The sequence below is a fragment of the Mobula birostris genome, chromosome 13 (assembly GCF_030028105.1).
Source record: "Mobula birostris isolate sMobBir1 chromosome 13, sMobBir1.hap1, whole genome shotgun sequence".
Classification (NCBI taxonomy): Eukaryota; Metazoa; Chordata; class Chondrichthyes; order Myliobatiformes; family Myliobatidae; genus Mobula; species Mobula birostris.
In genome coordinates this window covers 85,273,140-85,292,306 of record NC_092382.1, presented here as the reverse complement: position 1 = coordinate 85,292,306, position 19,167 = coordinate 85,273,140, and the positions used below count along the sequence as shown (strand labels likewise).

General features: G+C 46.7%; 1 protein-coding gene across 1 annotated transcript in view; it reads right to left on the bottom strand.

Annotated features, from left to right (window-relative positions):
- Positions 1–566: 566 nt before the first annotated feature.
- Positions 567–19,167, bottom strand: part of LOC140208031 (uncharacterized) — a 150,501-nt gene continuing 131,900 nt past the window's right edge. Inside the window, exon 5 of the mRNA XM_072276560.1 lies at positions 567–2,289. Within this exon, the coding sequence (XP_072132661.1) occupies positions 613–2,289 (1,677 nt within the window). The 3' untranslated portion in view covers positions 567–612. The remainder of the gene's footprint in view (positions 2,290–19,167) is intronic.

Sequence of the window (19,167 nt, the reverse complement as noted above, 5' to 3'; positions counted from 1 at the left end):
TAATGTGGAAATGAACCCTGAATAAGGAGGTTAACTACCAATGTCATTCTTCCTCAGCCCAGAGATTTGAGGAGCGAAGAACATGTCAGACAGAACTGCAGTCAGCTCGTCTTCTTCTGTCTGCAATAAATTCAAGGGATACCTCTTCACCCACAGAGTGGTGACTGTTTGGAACCCACCAACACAGGGAGACCGAGAGATGAACAACAGGGGAGGGTTTAAAAGGACTGTCGTAGAACAGAGTCCAGCCGGCCTGAGTTGACTCTCGACTATACACTAAGTGTGTTATAAATTCACTAAGTATCTGAGACAGGGTTTAAAATAGAACTGATTTATTTGTCTCAGATCCATAATATTAAACTCCAGTCCCATTAAAGGTGAATGTGCAGCAGAAGAAACTCCTCCCATGCCCAGTGACCAGGGTGCAGAACTGGGTGTGGTGAGCAGCAGCAATAATTGCAGAATTCAGCACCGACAGTCATCGCTGAAATTGCATTCAGCAACGGTAATGGACGAATATCCAGCATGCAGCTTATTGATAATTTCTCCCCAGTGTGAACCCGATAGTGTCATGAGGTTAGTTGTCTGAGTTAATCCCTTCCCACATTCTCATCAGGTGAATGGCCTCTCTCCATTGTCAACTCGCTGATGCACATTCAGTTGATTTGGCTGAGAATCTCTTCCCACTGTTTGAGCAGATGATCGGCCTCCCCCAGTATGAACTGACTGGTGTGCCAGTAGGGTGGATGACCGAGTGAATCCCTTCCCACAGGCTGAGCAGGTGAACGGCTTCTTCCCAGTGTGAACTCGCTGGTGTGCCAGCAGTTCGGATGACCGAATGAAACCTTTTCCACAGTCTGAGCAAGTGAACGACTTCTCCCCAGTGTGAACTCTCTGGTGTCTCAGTAGGTTGGATGACTGAGTGAATCTCTTCCCACAGACTGAGCAGGTGAACGGCCTCTCACCAGTGTGAACTGACTGGTGTGTCAGTAGGTGAGATGACAAAGTGAATCCTTTCCCACAGACTGAGCAGCTGAATGGCCTCTCCCCAGTGTGAATTCGCTGGTGTCTCCGAAGGTCGGATGATCGATGGAATTCCTTCCCACAGACTGAGCAGCTGAACGGCCTCTCCCCTGTGTGAATTCGCTGGTGCATCTGTAAGTGGTATAATCGATTGAATCCTTTGCCACAGTCCGAACAGGTGAACAGCCTCTCCCCACTGTGAACTAGCTTGTGTCTCTGCAGGTATGATGATTGAGTAAATCCCTTCCCACATTCTGAGCAGGTGAACGGCTTCTCCCCAATGTGAATTCTCTGATGTTCCTTCAGATGAGATGATCGAGTGAATCCCTTCCCACAGTCTGAGCAGGTAAACGGCCTCTCCCCTGTGTGAACTGACATGTGTGCTTTTAGGTTAGATAACCGAGTGAATCCCTTCCCACACAACAAACAGATGAATGGTCTCTTCCCAGTGTGAATTCTCTGATGTGCCTTCAGCTGAAAGGACCCAGTGAATCCCTTCCCACAGTCTGAGCAGGTGAACGACCTCTTTCCAGTGTGAACTGACTGGTGTCTCTGTCGGCTGGAAGAGTGAGTGAATCTCTTCCCACAGACTGAACAGGTGAACAGCTTCTCCCCAGTGTGAATTGACTGGTGTTTCAGTAGGTGGGATGACTGAGTGAATTCCTTCCCACAGTCTGAGCAGGTGAACGAATTCTTGGTGTGAACTCTCTGATGTACCTTCAGTTGAGATGATCGAGTGAATATCTTCCCACAGTCTGAGCAGGTGAAAGGCCTCTCCCCGGTGTGAACTGACTTGTGTGCTTTTAGGTTAGATAACTGAGTGAATCCCTTCCCACACAACAAACAGATGAATACCCTCTCCCCAGTGTGAAGTCTCTGATGTGCTTTCAGCTGAAAGAACGAAGTGAATCCCTTCCCACAGTGTGAGCAGGTGAACTGTCTCTCCCCAGTGTGAACTCTCTGATGTTCCTTCATTTGAGATGATCGAGTGAATCCCTTCCCACAGCCTGAGCAGGCGAATGGCCACATTCCATTGTGAAGTGACTGGTATCTCTGTAGGCTGGAAGAGTAAGTGAATCTCTTCCCACAGTCTGAGCAGGTGAGTGGCCTCTCCCCAGTGTGAACTCGCTGATGTGCCATTAGGTCAGATGAGCTGCCCCACAAATTGAGCAGAGTGACTGGACTCTCCTTACTGGTGTGTCCATAAGTGGGATGACCAAGTGAATCCCTTCCCACACACAGAACAGGTGAATGGCCTTGTCCCAGTGTGAACTCGCTGATGTACCTTCAGTTGAGATGACCAAGTGAATCTGTCCCCACAGTCGGAGCAGATGAACACTGTGTAAAATGACGAGTATGCCAGTAGGTCAGATGACCGAGCGTGTCCCTTCCCAGTCTAAACAAGAAGGATCGACAAATAAATCCCTCCTCACAGTCTGAGCAGGAAGGACGAATGCATGAATACAACGTTCCACTTTTTAAATATCTGGGCAGACACAGCAAAACTGGTGTGTTGTGTTCGAGATTTCCGTAGACAAATTGCTTGTCGTTTTTAACCTGAAAAAAAAAATTACAAAGTCCGTCAATGGGTGAAGGATAACATTTCAGATGCGATCACTTTAATTGCCAAAGTGTGATCTGACAACACACTGTTACAGTGAGGGTCAACCGAAGTTGGAGAGAAAAATTATCTTCTAACTGGACATAGTGCTGGTATCTGGAATGGACATCAAATTCTCTGATGCTTTTCCTGTCTCTATAAGAATGGGTGCAGAGGAGGTATCAGGGGTAAGTTTTTTTTTTTTTTTTTTTAACGCAGAGTGGTGAGTGCATGGAATGGGCTACCGGTGATATTGGTGGAGGTGTATACTATCGGATATTTTAAGAGACTCCTGGGCAGGTATATGGAGCTCAGAAAATTAGACGGCTATGGGTAACCCCAGGTAATTTCTCAGGTAAGAACATGGTCGGCACAGCCTTATGGGCCGAGGGGCCTGTTTGTGCTGTAGGATACTTTTCTATGTTTCTGCCGTCTCCAATCTGTGACCTGGCTCAGTTTGACTCTCTCCATTGGTATTATTCCCTGCCCCCACTAAGATGCATGGGTGTCTGGCCCCACGGTAACTGAAACACTCTCACACAAATAGCCTTTGTTAATCTACAGCTGGGATTTTCTTTTATATACTGTTCATTTAAAATGCCACATATTAAAGCCATGTAAAGATTTCCTGCTGAGATGAATGGTTGGTCCGCATAGCTGTTAAAAGGAAATAGAATAAATATTTCTATTATTTCAGGTTCTTGTCACAGAATTTGTCCCGTCTAGTTTGTGCTGAACTATTTAAACTGTCCACTCCCAGACCCCTACCGTCCAGGTACCTATACATACCCTTAACATTGAAATCGAGCTTGCATGCACCACATGATCTGGCTGCTCATTCCACACCCGCACGACCGTCTGTGTGATGAAGCTTCCCCTCACATTCCCCTCAAGTTCCCCTCAATGTTTTACCTTTCATTCTTAACCCATAGTCTCTGTTTGTAGTCCCATCCCATCTCTGTGGTAAAAGCCAGCTTGCACTTACCTCATCTATAACCCTCATAATTTTGGTACACCTCTATCAAATCTCCCCTCAATCTTTTACGTCTGAGGAATAAAGTCCAGTTCAATCTCTCCTTATAACTCAAGTCCTCCAGACCTGGCAAAATCCTTGCAAATCTTTTTCTGAACTCTTTCAACCTCTTTTACATCTTTCCTGTAGGTTCGTGACCAAAACTGCACACGATACTCCAAATTAGGCCTCAACAATGTCTTGTACAACGTCAACATAACATCCATCTCCTTTACTCAGTATTCTGGTTTATGAAGGCCAATGTGCCAAAATCTTTCTGTCCGTCCCTCTCAAACTGTGACACTACTTTGAGTGAATTATAGACATGTATTACCAGATCTCTGTCTTCAACAACACTCCTCAGTGCCCTATCAGTCACTGAGTTAGACTTACACTGGTAGGTCCTAGCAATGTGCAAAACCTCGAACTTGTCTGCATTAAATTCCATCTTCCATTTCTCAGGCCATTTTCCCAGTTGGTCCAGATCACACTGCAAGCCATGATAGTCATCCTCACTGCCCACTACACCCCCAATCTTGGTGTCATCCACAAGTGTGCTGATCTAGTTAACCATGTTATCACCCAGATATCTGACATAGATGACAAACAGCAACAGATCCAGCACTGATCCCTATTGCACACCACTAGTCACAGGCCTCCAGTCAGACAGGCAAGCATCGACTTCTCCCAAAAACTGTGACTCATCCAATTTACTATCTCATTTTGAATGCTGAGTGACTGAACCTTCTTGACCTCCCGTATGAGACTTTGTCAAGTGCCTTGCTGAAGTCCTTGTAGACAACATCAGCTGACTTGCCTTCTTCCACTTTCCTGATAACATCCTCGTGAGACTCGATGTTTGATTAGACATGACTACCATGCACAAGCCCATGCTGCCAACTTAATCAGTCCACATCTATCTAAATACTTATGTAGGGTTATTAACTGTAATGTTAACAATTAAGGCTGACAAAATGGCGTCTCTGTAGCGTTGTGATGAAATAGCTTCTTTGTAATGTTACCTAGTGATGTAATGGGTCACTGCAACTGAAATGCTTGCGTTATAACTGCAGATAAGGGGGATACTAACCAATGGAGTGCTTGTTATATTATCTTGTATGTGTGAGCTGAGCTAGTTTGTGGTCTTTTCGGGAGGCGAGCAAAGAGGACGGATGTATGCACAGCGGCCGGCATCCCAGGACGGCGGCTATCGGGGTTCGGCGTTTCAGATGGTGGCCGGAGGCTCGGATGGTCATTGTGGATGGAACCGGTGGTGTGAGCTCCACTGCATTAAAATGTTTTGGGCACAAAACTGATAAATGTACACATTTGGTGCCTTTATTTTATCTGTTTCTACTAACCCACCACTAAGAAATAACTATAGAATCCAATCATTTACTCGCACATTGTGCATTGTTTGATATTTTGTGTTGTTGGCTTGTACTGGGGTGCATCACTCCGTATCCACACCAAAGCAAAATCCTTGTGAATTTTCTCTGAACTCTTTCAACTGCTTTTACATCTTCCTGTTGGTTGGTGACCAAAACTGCACCCAATACTACAAATTAGGCCTCACCAGTGTTTTGTACAATGTCAACATAAATCCATCTCCTGTACTTAGTACTTTGGTTTATGAAGGCCAATGTGCCAAAATCTTTCTTCCCATCTCTATCTACCTGTGATACCACTTTGAGTGAAATATAGACCTGTATTCCCAGACGTAAACATGAGGAATTCTGCAGATGCTGGAAATTCAAGCAACACACATCAAAGTTACTGGGTAACGCAGCAGGCCAGGGAGCATCTCTAGGAAGAGATAGAGTCGACGTTTCGGGCCGAGACCCTTCGTCAGGTCTGTATTCCCAGATCCCTTCCTTCAACAACACTCCTCAGTGCCCTACCAATCACTGTGTAAGACCTACACTAGTAGGTCCTACCAAAGTTCAACAACTCGCACTAGTGTGCATTAAATTCCATTTTCCATTTCTCAAGCCATTTTTCCAGCTGGTCCAGTTCGCACTGCAAGTTAAGATAGTCTTCTCGCAGTCCGCTAAACCCCCATTCTTGGTTTCATCCACAAATTTGCTGATCCAGTTAACCATGTTATCAACCAGATTACTGACATAGATGACAAACAACAACAGATACAGCACTGATCCCTATGTCACATCACTAGTCACAGGCCTCCAGTCAGAGAGGCAACCATCTGCAACCACACTCCAGCTTCTCACAAATTCAGTGTCTCACCCAATTTAATATCTCATCTTGAATGCTGAATGACTGAACCTTCTTGACCCACCTTCCATATGAGACTTTGCCAAGTGCCTTGCTAAAGTCCATGTAGAAAACATCAACTGCCTTGCCTTCGTCCACTTTCCTGATAATTTCCTTGAGAACCTCTATAAAGTTGGTTAGACATGACCTACCATGCACAAAGACATGTTGCCTATCCTTAATCAGTCCACATCTATCCAAATACTTACATATCCGGTTCCTGCTCATATGTTCCAATAACTTTCCAACTACTGATGTCAAGCTCACCGATGTACTATTTCGTAGTTTATTTTTAGAACGTTTCTTGAACAACGGAACAACATTGGCTATCCTCCAATCCTCCAGTCCCTCGCCTGTCACTAAGTTTGATTTAAATATCTGTGCTTGGTCTCCATAAATTTCTGCACTTGTCTTCTGCAGGGTCCCAGGGAACAACTTGTCAGGCTCTGGGGATTTATCCACGCTAATTTGCCTTAAGACAGCAAACACCTCCACCTCTGTAATCTGTACAGGGTCCATGAAGTTGATGCTGCTTTGCCTCACTTCTATAGACTCTGTAACCGTCTCCTGAGTAAATACAGGTGCAAAAGTAATATTTAAAATATCTCCCATCTCTCTTGCCTCCTCGTATAGATTACCATTTTGATCTTCCAGAGTGGGTATATTTCTGTAATGACCTTCTCCATATTTCTATTACAGAGAAGCTGCCCAAAACTTGATTGGAAGGGGAAACTTGTACGAATACAATGGAGCAGCAATGGCTGGAGTTTCTGGGAACAATGCGGGAAGTGAGTGATAGATACATCCCAAAGGGGTGAAAGATTTGGAAAGGCAGAAGGACACAGCTGTGGCTAAAATGAGAAGCCAAAGCCAACATAAAAGCTAAAGAGAGGGCAAATAAAAGAGCAAAAAACATTTGGAAGCTTTTCGGAACCAATGGAAGACAACTAAAAATGTCGGATGAGCTCAAGCTCAGAATTATGATATTGTAGTCATTAATGTGCCTTGGTTGCACCCAACAGACTGAGGCATTTTCTCATAGTCCAGTCTGTAAAGTCCGTGTTCCGGTTCATGGTCTGGTCTATGGTTCCTTGTTCCGGGGTTTCCGGTTTTCCCCAGTTCCTGCTGTGGGCACATGATTCTCATTTTGGGAGTGAGACATAAATACCTCTGCAAAACAGGAATTCCCTGCTGGACTGTTCTGTTCCCCTCCTTGACTTTCCCTCCTCGCCTGACTCTCTGCCTGGATACCTCACCTGACTCTCTGCTTGGATAACTCGCCTGACTCTCTGCCTGCTTACCAAGCCTGGATACCTCGCCTGTATCGCTGAAGTATTACTGCCGGAACAAGACCAGAGCCTTGTTAAGTCAAGATAAGGCACTTTATTTCGTTGTGTGGAAATGTTTCTCTGTGTCCACGCCTTCGCTAGGTGGGTCCGGCTGTTTGCTGCCAATTTGTGTGGGAATCTGTTTCAGTGTTCAGTGTTCTGTGTATGAGTTCCGGCCCTGCGTCCTGTTCCCAAGGAGGGGTCCCGACTATGTGTTACGTGTATGAGTCCCAGCCCTTCATCCTGTTCCCAAGGAGGGATCCCGGCTCTGTGTTCCATGCTCTCGTCTCCCCTAGTCCAAGGCTCCATGCTCCCATCTCTTTTAGTCCAAGGCTCCATGCTCCTGAATGTCCTCGTCCAGTGCGTGCCTAGTCCAGTCCTATCCGAGTCCTGTCCATGTGCCTTTACCTGTCCTTGTGTCTCGCCCTACCCAGGAGTTCCTCACCCAAGCCATGTCCAGTCCTGTAGCCTCGTTTTGTCTTCGCCTAGTTCTGGAGTCCGAGCCTGAGTCAAATCCCAGGTTCTGGGTCCTTGCTCGGTCTCTGGCTCGGAGTTGATACCCAAGCCTCGAAGTACCCTAGCCTCAAGAGCAAGACCCCAGCCTCAAGCCTCAAGACCAAGACTCCAGCCTCAAGCCACAAGACCCTAAGCCTGTCTCCAGGTTCAAGCCTCAAGACCTCAAGCCTGTCTCCAAGCCTCAAGCCTCAAGTCCCCAAGCCTGTATCCAAGCCTCAAGCCTCAAGTCCCCAAGCCTGTCTCCAAGCCTCAGGTCTCAAGACCCCAGCCTCCAGTCCTGCAGTCATGTCATGTCCATGCCTGGTTCTGGGGCCCGAGCTCGAGGCAGGACCCAGGTTCTGGGTCCTTGTACAGTCTCTGGCTCGGGGTCCAAACCCAAGTCTGCATTCTTGTCCCTGCTCCTTGTCTGTATCCTGTCACGTCCCTACTCTAGTCAAGTGCTGTTCCTTGTACTTCAACGTCTGTGCCTTGCATTTGGGTCTGTTCCCAACTATGACACATTTAGAGGAACAAAATATCCGGGGCCTCAATATCTCTTGAAAACCAATGTTCCCTGCACCAGTTACCTTTCAACTTTTATTTTGGCAGACACATACAAACTTGACACCCTCAGAATTTCAGTTCTGAAGGCCTCCCACTTACCAAGTACTCCTTTGCCAGAAAACAGCCTGTCCCAATCCACACTTGTCAGATGCTTTCTGATACCATCAAATTGACCTTTTTCCAATTTAGAATCTCACCCCGTGGTCCAGAGCTCTCCTTTTCCATATTTATTTGTAATCTCATTGCATTATGCACATTTGGATAGCGGTAACAGGATCGATCCGAGTTGGCAGGGATTTATGAAGGGGAAATTATGCTTCACTAATCTTCTGGAATTTTCTGACGATGTAACTGTGAAAATGGACACGGGAGAGCCAGTGGACGTAAAGTACCTGGACTTTCAGAAAGCCTTTGATAAGGTCCCACATAGGGGATTAGTGGGCAAAATTAGATCACATGGTTTTGGGTGTAGACTACTGACATGGATAGAAAATTAGTTGGCTAACAGGAAACAAAGAGTAGGGATTAACAGGTCCCTTTCAGAATGGCAGGCGGTGACTAGTGGGGTACTGCAAGTCTTGGTGCTGGGACCGCAGCTATTTACAATATATATTAATGATTTAGATGAAGGGATTAAAAGTAACATTAGCAAATTTGCAGATAACACAAATCTGGGTGGCAGTGTGGAATGTGCGGGGGAGGTTATGATAGGTTAAGTGAGTGGGCAGATGTAAGGCAGATGCAGTTTAATATGGATAAATGTGAGGTTATCCACTTTGGTAGCAAGAACAGGAAGGCAGATTACTATCTGAATGGTGCCAAGTTAGAAAAAGGGGAAGCATAACGAGATCTAGGTGTCCTTGTTCATCAGTCACTGAAAGTAAGTATGCAGATACACTTACTGTGAAAAAAGCTAATGGCATCTTGGCCTTCATAACGAGGGGAGTTGAGTGTAGGAGCGAAGAGATCCTCTTGTTGTTGTACAGCGCCCTGGTGAGACCACACCTGGAGTACTGTGTACAGTTTCGGTCTCCGAATTTGAGGAAGGACATTCTTGTTACTGAGGGACTGCAGCGTAGGTTATCAAGTGTAATTCCCTGGATGGCGGGACTTTCATATGTTGAAAGATTGGATCGACTGGGCTTGTATACACTGGAATGTAGAAGGATAAGAGGGGATCTGATTGAAACATGTAAGATTATTAAGGGATTTGGACACGCTGGAGGCAGGAAGCATGTTCCCGATGTTGCGGGAGTCCAGAACCAAATGGCACAGTTTGAGAATAAGGAGTAGACAATTTAGAACGGAGTTGAGGAAAACTTTTTTTCACCCAGAGATCTGTGGATCTGTGGAATGCTCTGCCTCAGAAAGCAGTGGAGGCCAATTCTCTGGATGCTTTCAAGAAAGAGTTAGATGGAGCTGTTAATGATAGCGGAGTCAAGGGATTTGGCGAGAAGGCAGGGGCGGGGTACTGATTGTGGATGATCAGCCATGATCACGGTGAATGGCAGTGCTGGCTCGAAGGGCCGAATGGCCTACTCCTGCACCTATTGTCTATTGATGCTTACCAAAAGCTCCAACACATCCTCTTTCTTAATATCTACATGCTCAAGCTTTTCAGTCTGCTGCAAGTCATCACTACAATCACAAAGATCCTTTTCCATAGTGAATACTGAAGGTATTCATAAAGTACCTTTGCTATTTCTTCCGGTTCCATACATACTTTCCCACTGTCACAGTTGATAGGTCCTATTCTTTCATGTCTTGTCCTCTTGCTCTTCACATACTTGTAGAGTGCCTTACGGTTTTCTTTAATCCTGCCCACTAAGGCCTTCTCATGGCCCCTTCTGGCTCTCCTAATTTCCTTCTTAAGATCCTTCCTGTTAGCCTTATAATCTTCTAGATCCCTAACATTACGTAGGTCTCTGAAGCTTTTGTCAGCTTTTCTTTCCTTCTTGACTAGATTTATTACAGCCTTTGTACACCACGGTTCCTGTACCCTAACATAACTCCCCTGTCTCATTGGAGCGTACCTGTGCAGAATTCCACACAACTACTGTATTCCCTGAACATTTGCCACATTTCTTCCGCACTTTTCCCTGAGAACATCTGTTCCCAATTTAAGCTTCCAATTTCCTGCCTGATAGCCTCACAATTCTCCTTACTCCAATTAAACGCTTTTATAACTTGTCTGTTCCTATCTCTCTCCAATGCTATTGTAAAGGAGATAGAATTATGATCACTATCTCCAAAATGCTCTCTCACTGAGAGATCTGACACCTGACCAGGTTCATTTCTCAATACCAAATCAAGTACAGCCTCTCCTCTTGTAGGCTTTTCTACATATTTTGTCACGAAACCTTCCTGGATACACCTAACAAACTCAACCCTATCTAAACCTCTAGCTCTAGGGAGATGCCAATGGATATTCGGAAAATTATACTCTCCCATCACGACAACTCTGTTATTATTACACCTTTCCAAGATCTGCTTCCCTATCTGCTCCTCGATATCCCTGTTACTATTGGGCGGTTTATAAAAAACACCCAGTCAAGTTATTGACCTCTTCCTGTTCCTAACCTCCACCAACAGAGACTCCGTAGACAATCCCTCTTTTACCAACTTCTCCACCTTTTCTGCAGCCGTGTCACTATCTCTGATCAACAGTCCCACGTCCCCACCTCTTTTGCCTCCTTCCCTGTCCTTTCTGAAACATCTAAAACCCGGCACTTGAAGTAACCATTCCTGTCCCTGAGCCATCCAAGTCTCTGTAATGGTCACCACGTCATATTTCCAAGTACTGATCCACGCGCTAAGCTCATCCGTTTTGTTCACAATTCTCCTTGCGTTAAAATAGATACATCTCAAACCATCGGTCTGAGCACGTCCCTTCTCTATCACCTGCCTATCCTCCCTCACACACTGTCTCCAAGCTTTCTCCATTTGTGAGCCAACCGCCTCTTCCCCAGTCTCTTCAGTTCGGTCTCGCCCCCCCCCCAACAATTCTAGTTTAAACTCTCCTCAGTATCCTTAGCAAACCTCCCCTCCAGGATATTGGACCACTGGAATTAAAGTGCAACCCATTCTTTTTGTACAGGTCACAGCTGCCCCAAAAGAGGTCCCAATGATCCAGAAATCTGAAACCCTGCCCCCTGCTCCAATCCCTCAGCCAGGATTTATCCTCCACCTCATTCTATACCCATACTCCCCGTACTCCACTTAAACGCTTTTCTAACTTGTCTGTTCCTATCTCTGCTAATGTTGAGAGATAGGAACATGTCATCTAATCCAGGCAATATCCTGGTAAACCTCTTCTGCACCCTCTCCAAAGCCTCAAGATGCTTCCCAGAATGGGTCAACCAGAACTGTATGATATACTCCAGATGTGGTCTAACTAGAATTTTATAAATTTGCAACACAACTTCCTGACTTCTGAACTCAATGCCTCGAATAATAAAATTAAGCATGCGTAGTAAATAATAAAGTCAATATGTGTAGTCACTTCCAGGGAACAATGAACTGGGGCTCCAAGATCCCCGTGCTCATCGACACTCCAAAGGGTCTTGCATTTTTTTCAAACTACCGAGGTCCCAAGATGATCATCACTACTCAGATCTCACTGAGTAGTGTGGAATGGGCTGCCGGCGGCGGTGGTGGAGGCGGAAACGATAGGGTCCTTTAAGAGACTCCTGGATGGCTGCATGGAGCTGAGGAAAATAGAGGGCTATGTGTAAAGTCTAGGTACTTCTAAGATAGGAACATGATTGGCACAGCTTTGTGGGCCGAAGGGCCTGTATTGTGCTGTATGTTTTTCTATGTTTCTATGTATCCACGTTTTCTCAGGTCCTGTTGAATTTATTGCCAAGTGCACAAGTACGGGAAGGTACAGGTACAGAGAAACACTGACTTGCAACAGCATCACAGACACGTGCATTCAGATAACACACGGAACATCAATTATAAAATTCTCTGTCAGCAACAATATAAAAATATCGATTTTGTGTCATTAACGATACATAATTCTACATTATTTGTCGATAACAGACTTGGATATGTTGAATCTGCCCTCTCAGCTAAATTGATGACCGTTTGGGAACAATTGGCCTCAAACACCGATGGTTACAACACCCGCTGGGAAATCCTGCAGGCTGAAGAAGGGGCCCGTTATTCCTCTTCTTTAAACACACAGATAACAGGAACAGGAGCAGGCCACTCGGCCCCTCCAACCGGTCCTGTCATTGAATATTAGATAGGCCAGGAAATTACAGACCAGTGAGTCTTACTTCAGTAGTTGGTAAGTTGATGGAACCGATCCTGAGAAGTAGGACTTAGAACATTTGGAAAGGCATGGTATGATTAGGAATAGTCAGCATGGTTTTGTGAAAGGCAGGTCGTGCCTTAGAGCCTGATTGATTTTTTTTTTTTGAGGATGTGACTAAACACATTGATGAAGGTAAAGAAGTAGATATAGTGTAAATGGATTTCAGCAAGGCATCAGATAAGGTACCCCATGCGAGTCTTATTGAGAAAGTAAGGAGGCATGGAATCCAAGAGGATATTGTTTTGTGGATTCAGAACTAGCTTTCCCACAGAAGGCAAAGAGTGGTTGCAAACGTGTCATATTCTGCATGGAGGTCCGTGACCAGTTGTGTGCCTCATCAATCTGTTCTGGGTCCCAGCTCTTCGTGATATTTATAAATGACCTGGATGAGGACGTGGAGGCCCGGACGCACATCGGGATTTGACGTCACTAGTCCGGTATTTTACGTCATAAACGCGCTGCCCGGCCCGCGCTCAGACGGGTTTAATGGTTTGTACTACTGTACTCAATTTAGCTCAGTCCCTCCGCCGCTGTCAACAGAGTATTTACGAGCTACGTTATTCCCAGTGATGCAAATAGAAGTCAATCACTTCTTTACCCCTAATAGCGGAGGTGGGCCAGTCGAGAGGGCATTACCACCACTGACGATGTCTCCCGCTTCGGCTCCAAAATCCCCCTTAAAGCGGAACAAAACACAGAGCAAATGTCACGGTATTTGATTTATTTCAATTTCCCCTGAGAGAAATTGGGGGCGTTTGTGATGAGTCTCTGTGGCCGGAGAATGATGTATAGCTGAGAGGTAGGAGGAGACCACTCCGCCCGTTGGATTGATGCCAGTTTCCCGGGGAGGGAGGATTCCCAGCAGAGGGGGTGGGGTGGATTTTATTGAAAGGATAACGGTGATGTGAGAGGGAGCGGACAGGATGTTTCTCACGGTGGGAACAGGAGGGGCTCGTTTGTGGAAATGTCTGAGGCCACGGTGGTGGCGAGCAGAGGGATTCACCACATTGGGGGCAAACACCGGCAGACTGTTGAGCTGGAGATGGGGTCAATGGTCCAGACAAATTGAGGATAGGTGTGGTGTTGGGGGGGGGGCAAGAATGGACCAGTCCGGGGTCTTATTAGATAAATCTCTCTGAACTTCCACACTGCCAAGAGTCTTACCATTAATACTATATTCTGCCATCATATTTCACCTACCAAAATGAAGTACCTCACACTTCTCTGGGTTGAACGCCATCTGCCACTTCTCAGCCCAGTTTTGCAACCTATCGATGACCCACTGTAAACTCTGATAGCCCTCCACACTATCCACAACATCCCCAACCTTTGTGTCAACAGCAAATTTACCGGCTCTAGGCTCTAGGCTCCGGCGTCTCCGGTTCAGAGGCCGGTTTTAGCTTTGCAACGGAGCCCGAGCTGTGGGATCGGTTACTTGCGGTTCCCGGAGCTGGGTGGTGGTTTGGGGTGAAGGGGATCTGCCTGTGTGTGGGTAGAAGTTATGGGTGGATTTCTGGGTGTTAGGTAAGTTGGGGGAAGGGCGTGGGACTGTAGACTTTGGTGGGGAGAATGTGAGATGATTGGTAGTTCCATCACCTAGGGAAAATTAAGTTGTAAACTAGGGAGGATCTAGTCCATTGGATCAGACGGGATATGTGTCCTTTCAGGAACCAACAATTCACTTTTCACCTTAATTACTGTCGCATCTTGTTATTAACATTGTGTTTGTTACAGAGCCCCAGAATCTCAGGTCTCGAAACAGCTGTAACCGTCATGGGCTGCGACTGCAGATTAGGAAGTGGGGTAGGGTATAAGTGACCTCTGCATTAGAGCTGGACAGGGGTTTGAACAGCGTCCTGTGAGATGTAAATGTCCTCACAGTGGGTTCGGATCTGGCGGAATATCTGGAGTTGGCAAAGTGAACGTGAGCAGGGTAGTGTCATGGTCCGGTCCAAGAAGTCTGCATTCCGGTTCACGGTCCGGTCTTCCAATTCCTTATTCTGGGTTTCCCTGTGTTCTCTTGTTCCTTTGGGTGCCTTAATTGAGGCACCTGATTCCCGTTTTGGGCTGGCACATAAATACCTCTCAAACCAAGTTTCCCTGCTGGGCTGTTCCCTTCCCCTTCCTTCTGCAGCCTCGCCTGCATGCCTGTCAAGTTCAACTGCCGGAGTGAGACAGGAGCCTCGCCACGCCAAGATAAGAAACTATCTACCGTTGAGTTTGGAACTATCTCTTTGTGTCCCCGTTTTCAGTGTCCATGTCAAAGAAGAGTCCTAGCCCTAGGTCCTGTTCCTAAGGAGGGATCCTGACACTGTGTAAGACCCTGGCCCTAAGTCCTGTTTCCAAGGAGGGGTCCCGGCTCTGTGTTCTGTGTTCCTGTGTTCCACGTCCCAGGTGCCATGTTCCAGTCCTGTCCAAGTCAAGGCTTTGTGTTCTCGTCCAGTCCAGGAGTCTCTCGTCCAGTCCAGGAGTACCTCAGCAGTTCCCTGGGCAAGTGGCCTCGGCCGTCATCCTGGCCTCGCGTCCTAGAAAGCATCCCGGCCCTACGTCCTAGAAAGAGTCCCGGCCTTGCGCTCCAAGGAGGAGTCCCGGCTCTGCACCCAATAAGCCGAATCCAAGAACCGAGCCAAACCTAGTCCAAGATCCACGTCCTTCCCTGGAGTACCTCGGCCTGCCCAAAAATACCTCGTCCAGTACACATCCAAGGCTCTGAGTGTCCAGTCCACATCCAAGGCTCTGAGCGTTCAGTTTAAGACTAAGGCTCTGTGTTCCTGTGTTCCAAGATCAATTCCAGACGTCGTGTTCCAACCCTGTCCAAATCTGAGGTTCGTGTCCTCATCTAGTTCCGCTTCCTCGCCCCACCCAGGAGTTCCTCGCCCAGCCCGCTGCTGTGGTAACTCGTCCTGTGCTGGAGTACCACGTCCTGTCCTGTAGCCACGTCCTGTCATTTCCAAGATCCTAGTCCCGAGTCATAGCCTGGACCCGGGTTCCGGTTCTGAGTCAAGACCCAGATTCCATGTCCTTGTCCATGCTCTGGTTTCGGAGTTCCGTGTTCCTATGCCAGGCTCCTCGTTCTTATTTTCCCATCCGGGTCCCATGTTTCTAGTCCACGTCCTAGCCCAGGGCCCGAATCCTAGTCTCGTCCAGCGCCTGTGTCAATGTCCAGCGTCGTTTCTTCCTGACTCACCTTGCTATCTCGATTAACCTAGTCCTGTTACTTCATTGTTTGTGTCTTGCATTTATCTCCGCTTCCGCCATCAACGCCCCCCCTTTTAACAGGTAGGGAATAAGAAGAGAGTGTTTTAACTGGGAAAACATAGTCACCAGTACTGGAACTCTTTAGCAGATCATTTCAGTTGTTTATTTTATGATCTTGCAGATACTGACTGAAGAAAGAGGGCTGTTCAGGAAGAGCGTGAGCCCGGAAGTCACCCGGGTGTGAGTAAGTCAGACAGGGAGAGCGTCTGTGTTGTGGTTTCCTATGCAATGGTGATAAGCCATTTTCTCAAGTGAGGAGTTCGTTGCTTAAGTTAAAGATCAGGAGCTCCAGGGTTGTGACCTCGGGATTTCTACCCGTGCCAGGTGACAGCGAGGCCAGGAGTAGGAAGATTATACAGTTTAATACATGGCAAAGGAGTTCGTTTGGGAGGGAGGGCATAAGATGATTCGATCATTGGGCTCTCTTCCAGGAAAGGTGGGACCGGTACAGAATATATCCACGTACTTGGCCTCCACCGCAGTAGACTCGCTACTCTCTGGCTCAATAAAAATCATCCTTACCTCCGCTCTAAAAAGTCACTCCTCAATTTTGCGGGTGTGCCTGCTAGTTCTGGATACCCCACCATAAGAGACATCCACCCTGTTTAGTCCTTTCAACATTTGGTGGGTTTCAATAAGATTCTCCACGCGTTGCTATAAATTCCAGTGACTACAAGTGCATAGCTGCCAAACGCTGCTTAAATGTTAACACCGCCATTGCAGGAATCATCCTCGTCAACCCTCTCCAATGACAACACATCCTTTCTAATATATTCGGCCCAAAACTGTTGACATTACTCCAAGTGCGGCCTGCCTAGTGTCTTATAAAGGCTCAGTTTTAACTCCTTGCTTTTATATTCTATTCCCCTTGAAATAAATGCCAACATTGCATTTGCCTTCGTTACTCGACCTGGAAATTAATGTTTTGGGAGTCCTGCACGACGACTTCTAAGTCCGTCTGCTACTCTACTGTTTGAACATATTCCTCCATGTATCGAAGCCTTGAACAGAATCAAAGACTTTGCTTCTACATGGCATTGATTAGATCAGCTCGATACACCTACAATAAACAGTTTCAAAGAGAATACAACATAAATTCATTTGAAATGACAAGTTTTGGAAACGGAACTCGTGTTGGCTAAACAGCTTTTCACACGCTTGCTTTGAAATTGTAACCGCTGGTTCCAGAAGAGTTTTTAATCTTGACATAAACTGTGGAAAATCTCACACGTACAGACGGAAAACTGCAGGATCACTAACACCGCCACCACCAGAGGAGCGTTACAATGGATCTGATGACTTCTTATTCACTGATCCGAAACACAGATAACGTGCTGATCGGAAATAAAGATCAGAAGCTGAATTAGTCTCACCTCAATTCACCAAGAATGTTCTGTCTCCGTCTGGATATATTTTTCTTCCAATTTCTTACCAGAAAACCAAGCGAAGGATATTTAGTAGCTGTGGGGGAGGGGCCGGTGTTGCTGTTCTGTGAGACTGACAGCGCGATTTCTCTGTTTGCCAACTGCTCCCTATCCGCAGGGCGGATTCCGTCACGCAGACATTCCTCGGAGCAGGGAGCGGCTTCTCTGCTGAAACCAAACAAACTAGTTCTACATTCCACTTCAACTGTGCACAAAACTCGTTTAATATTGTATTTAAGCATTTCTGTTACAGAAAAAAAAATGATCTCCCTATGATATAGAAAAGAAAGTTCCCCAATGTCTACAATCTGAATGACTACTTGTTACAACTGCTAGCAGACTTTGTGAGATTCCAGTACTTAATTTTACTTCAAACTCCCATATTTGCAGTTTAAATATCATTGTTAGGATTTAATTAAATAAATCGATCAGCGGCATTCTCCACTGCGACGTCTCGATCAGTAAAACAGTAAAATGTCACGGTCCCTCTGGTATTCTGAGTCCCCTTCAGCTCTTCTGTTGTAGTTGTCATCGGGTCCTACTGTGTGTGTGTGTGTGTGTGTGAGAGAGAGAGAGAGAGAGAGAGTGGGGTGGGGGGAGAGGGAGAGGGAGAAATAGGAGAAGGGATCCTGCTCTGGCCCGTGGGACATTTTAGATATCACTATCCGTGCGCGAGTTTCTTTTAACGCAGTTGGTCAACAATTAATTGGCTGAAGGTGTCAGAGCTCCCTTCTCCCCTTGTATTCCCTCCCGCTCCCGACAAAAGCCGAACCCCGCTGTACACGCTCACGGATTTGCAGAATCGGAGACAACATTTGCAGTACCTCTGATGTTGAAACCGGAGGGAGTTCAGTGCGGTCCCGGATGAGAAATGCGCCGACCCTGCGCCGGAATTCAGTCTGCGCTGCTGCTCCCGACCCTATTCGGTTATAGAGTGTCCGTCGCTCATTACAGACAGACAGGTCCGGATGAGCCGTGGTTAATGAGGCAGTCCGCAGTTCTGGTCCCACACCTCCTCCCCAGCCTGGTACAGGTCGGTCAGCGGGAGGAGAGAGGACTAAGACAAATGCAGCAAACACAGACGGAATTACAGAGGCTGTATGAATGTTCCCTCGCGTTCCCAAATAGTTTCTGTCTGGATTTCCGTGTAGATCTCACTTTTCCTCCTTATTCTTCTGACGCAACCAGCGGGGCGAAGCTTCTCCGTTTTATTCAGCCAGTCCCAGGCTGTGAATTTGATCCAGCCGGGTTGAGGGCTCCACCCTGTGTATGAACGGGGCTGTCCGGCTCAGGGCGAGTTTCAGCTCAAACACTTTGATCAAATAAGCTACACCTACTTCGGGATCAAATTATTTAAGACGTAACAGATCGGGAGGGGTTAATATAAGAGGGGCAGCGTTACCAGTACGAGAAAATGTCATGGCAGTGCTCCGCCAGGACAGACTGTAGAACTTCACTAGTGAGGCGTTGTAAGACCATAAGACCATAAGACAAAGGAGCAGAAGTCGGCCATTCGTTCCATCGAGTCTGCTTCGCCATTTTGTCATGAGCTGATCCATTCTCCCATTTGGTCCCACTCCTCCGCCTTCTCACCATAACCTTTGATGCCCTGGCTACTCAGATACCTATCAATCTCTGCCTTAAATACACCCAATGACTTGGCCTCCACTGCCGCCCGTGGCAACAAATTCCATAGATTCACCACCCTCTGGTTAAAAGAATTTCTTCGCATTTCTGTTCTGAATGGGCGCCCTTCAATCTTTAAGTCATGCCCTCTCGTACTAGACTCCCCCATCATGGGAAACAACTTTGCCACATCCACTCTGTCCATGCCTTTCAACATTTGAAATGTTTCTATGAGGTCTCCC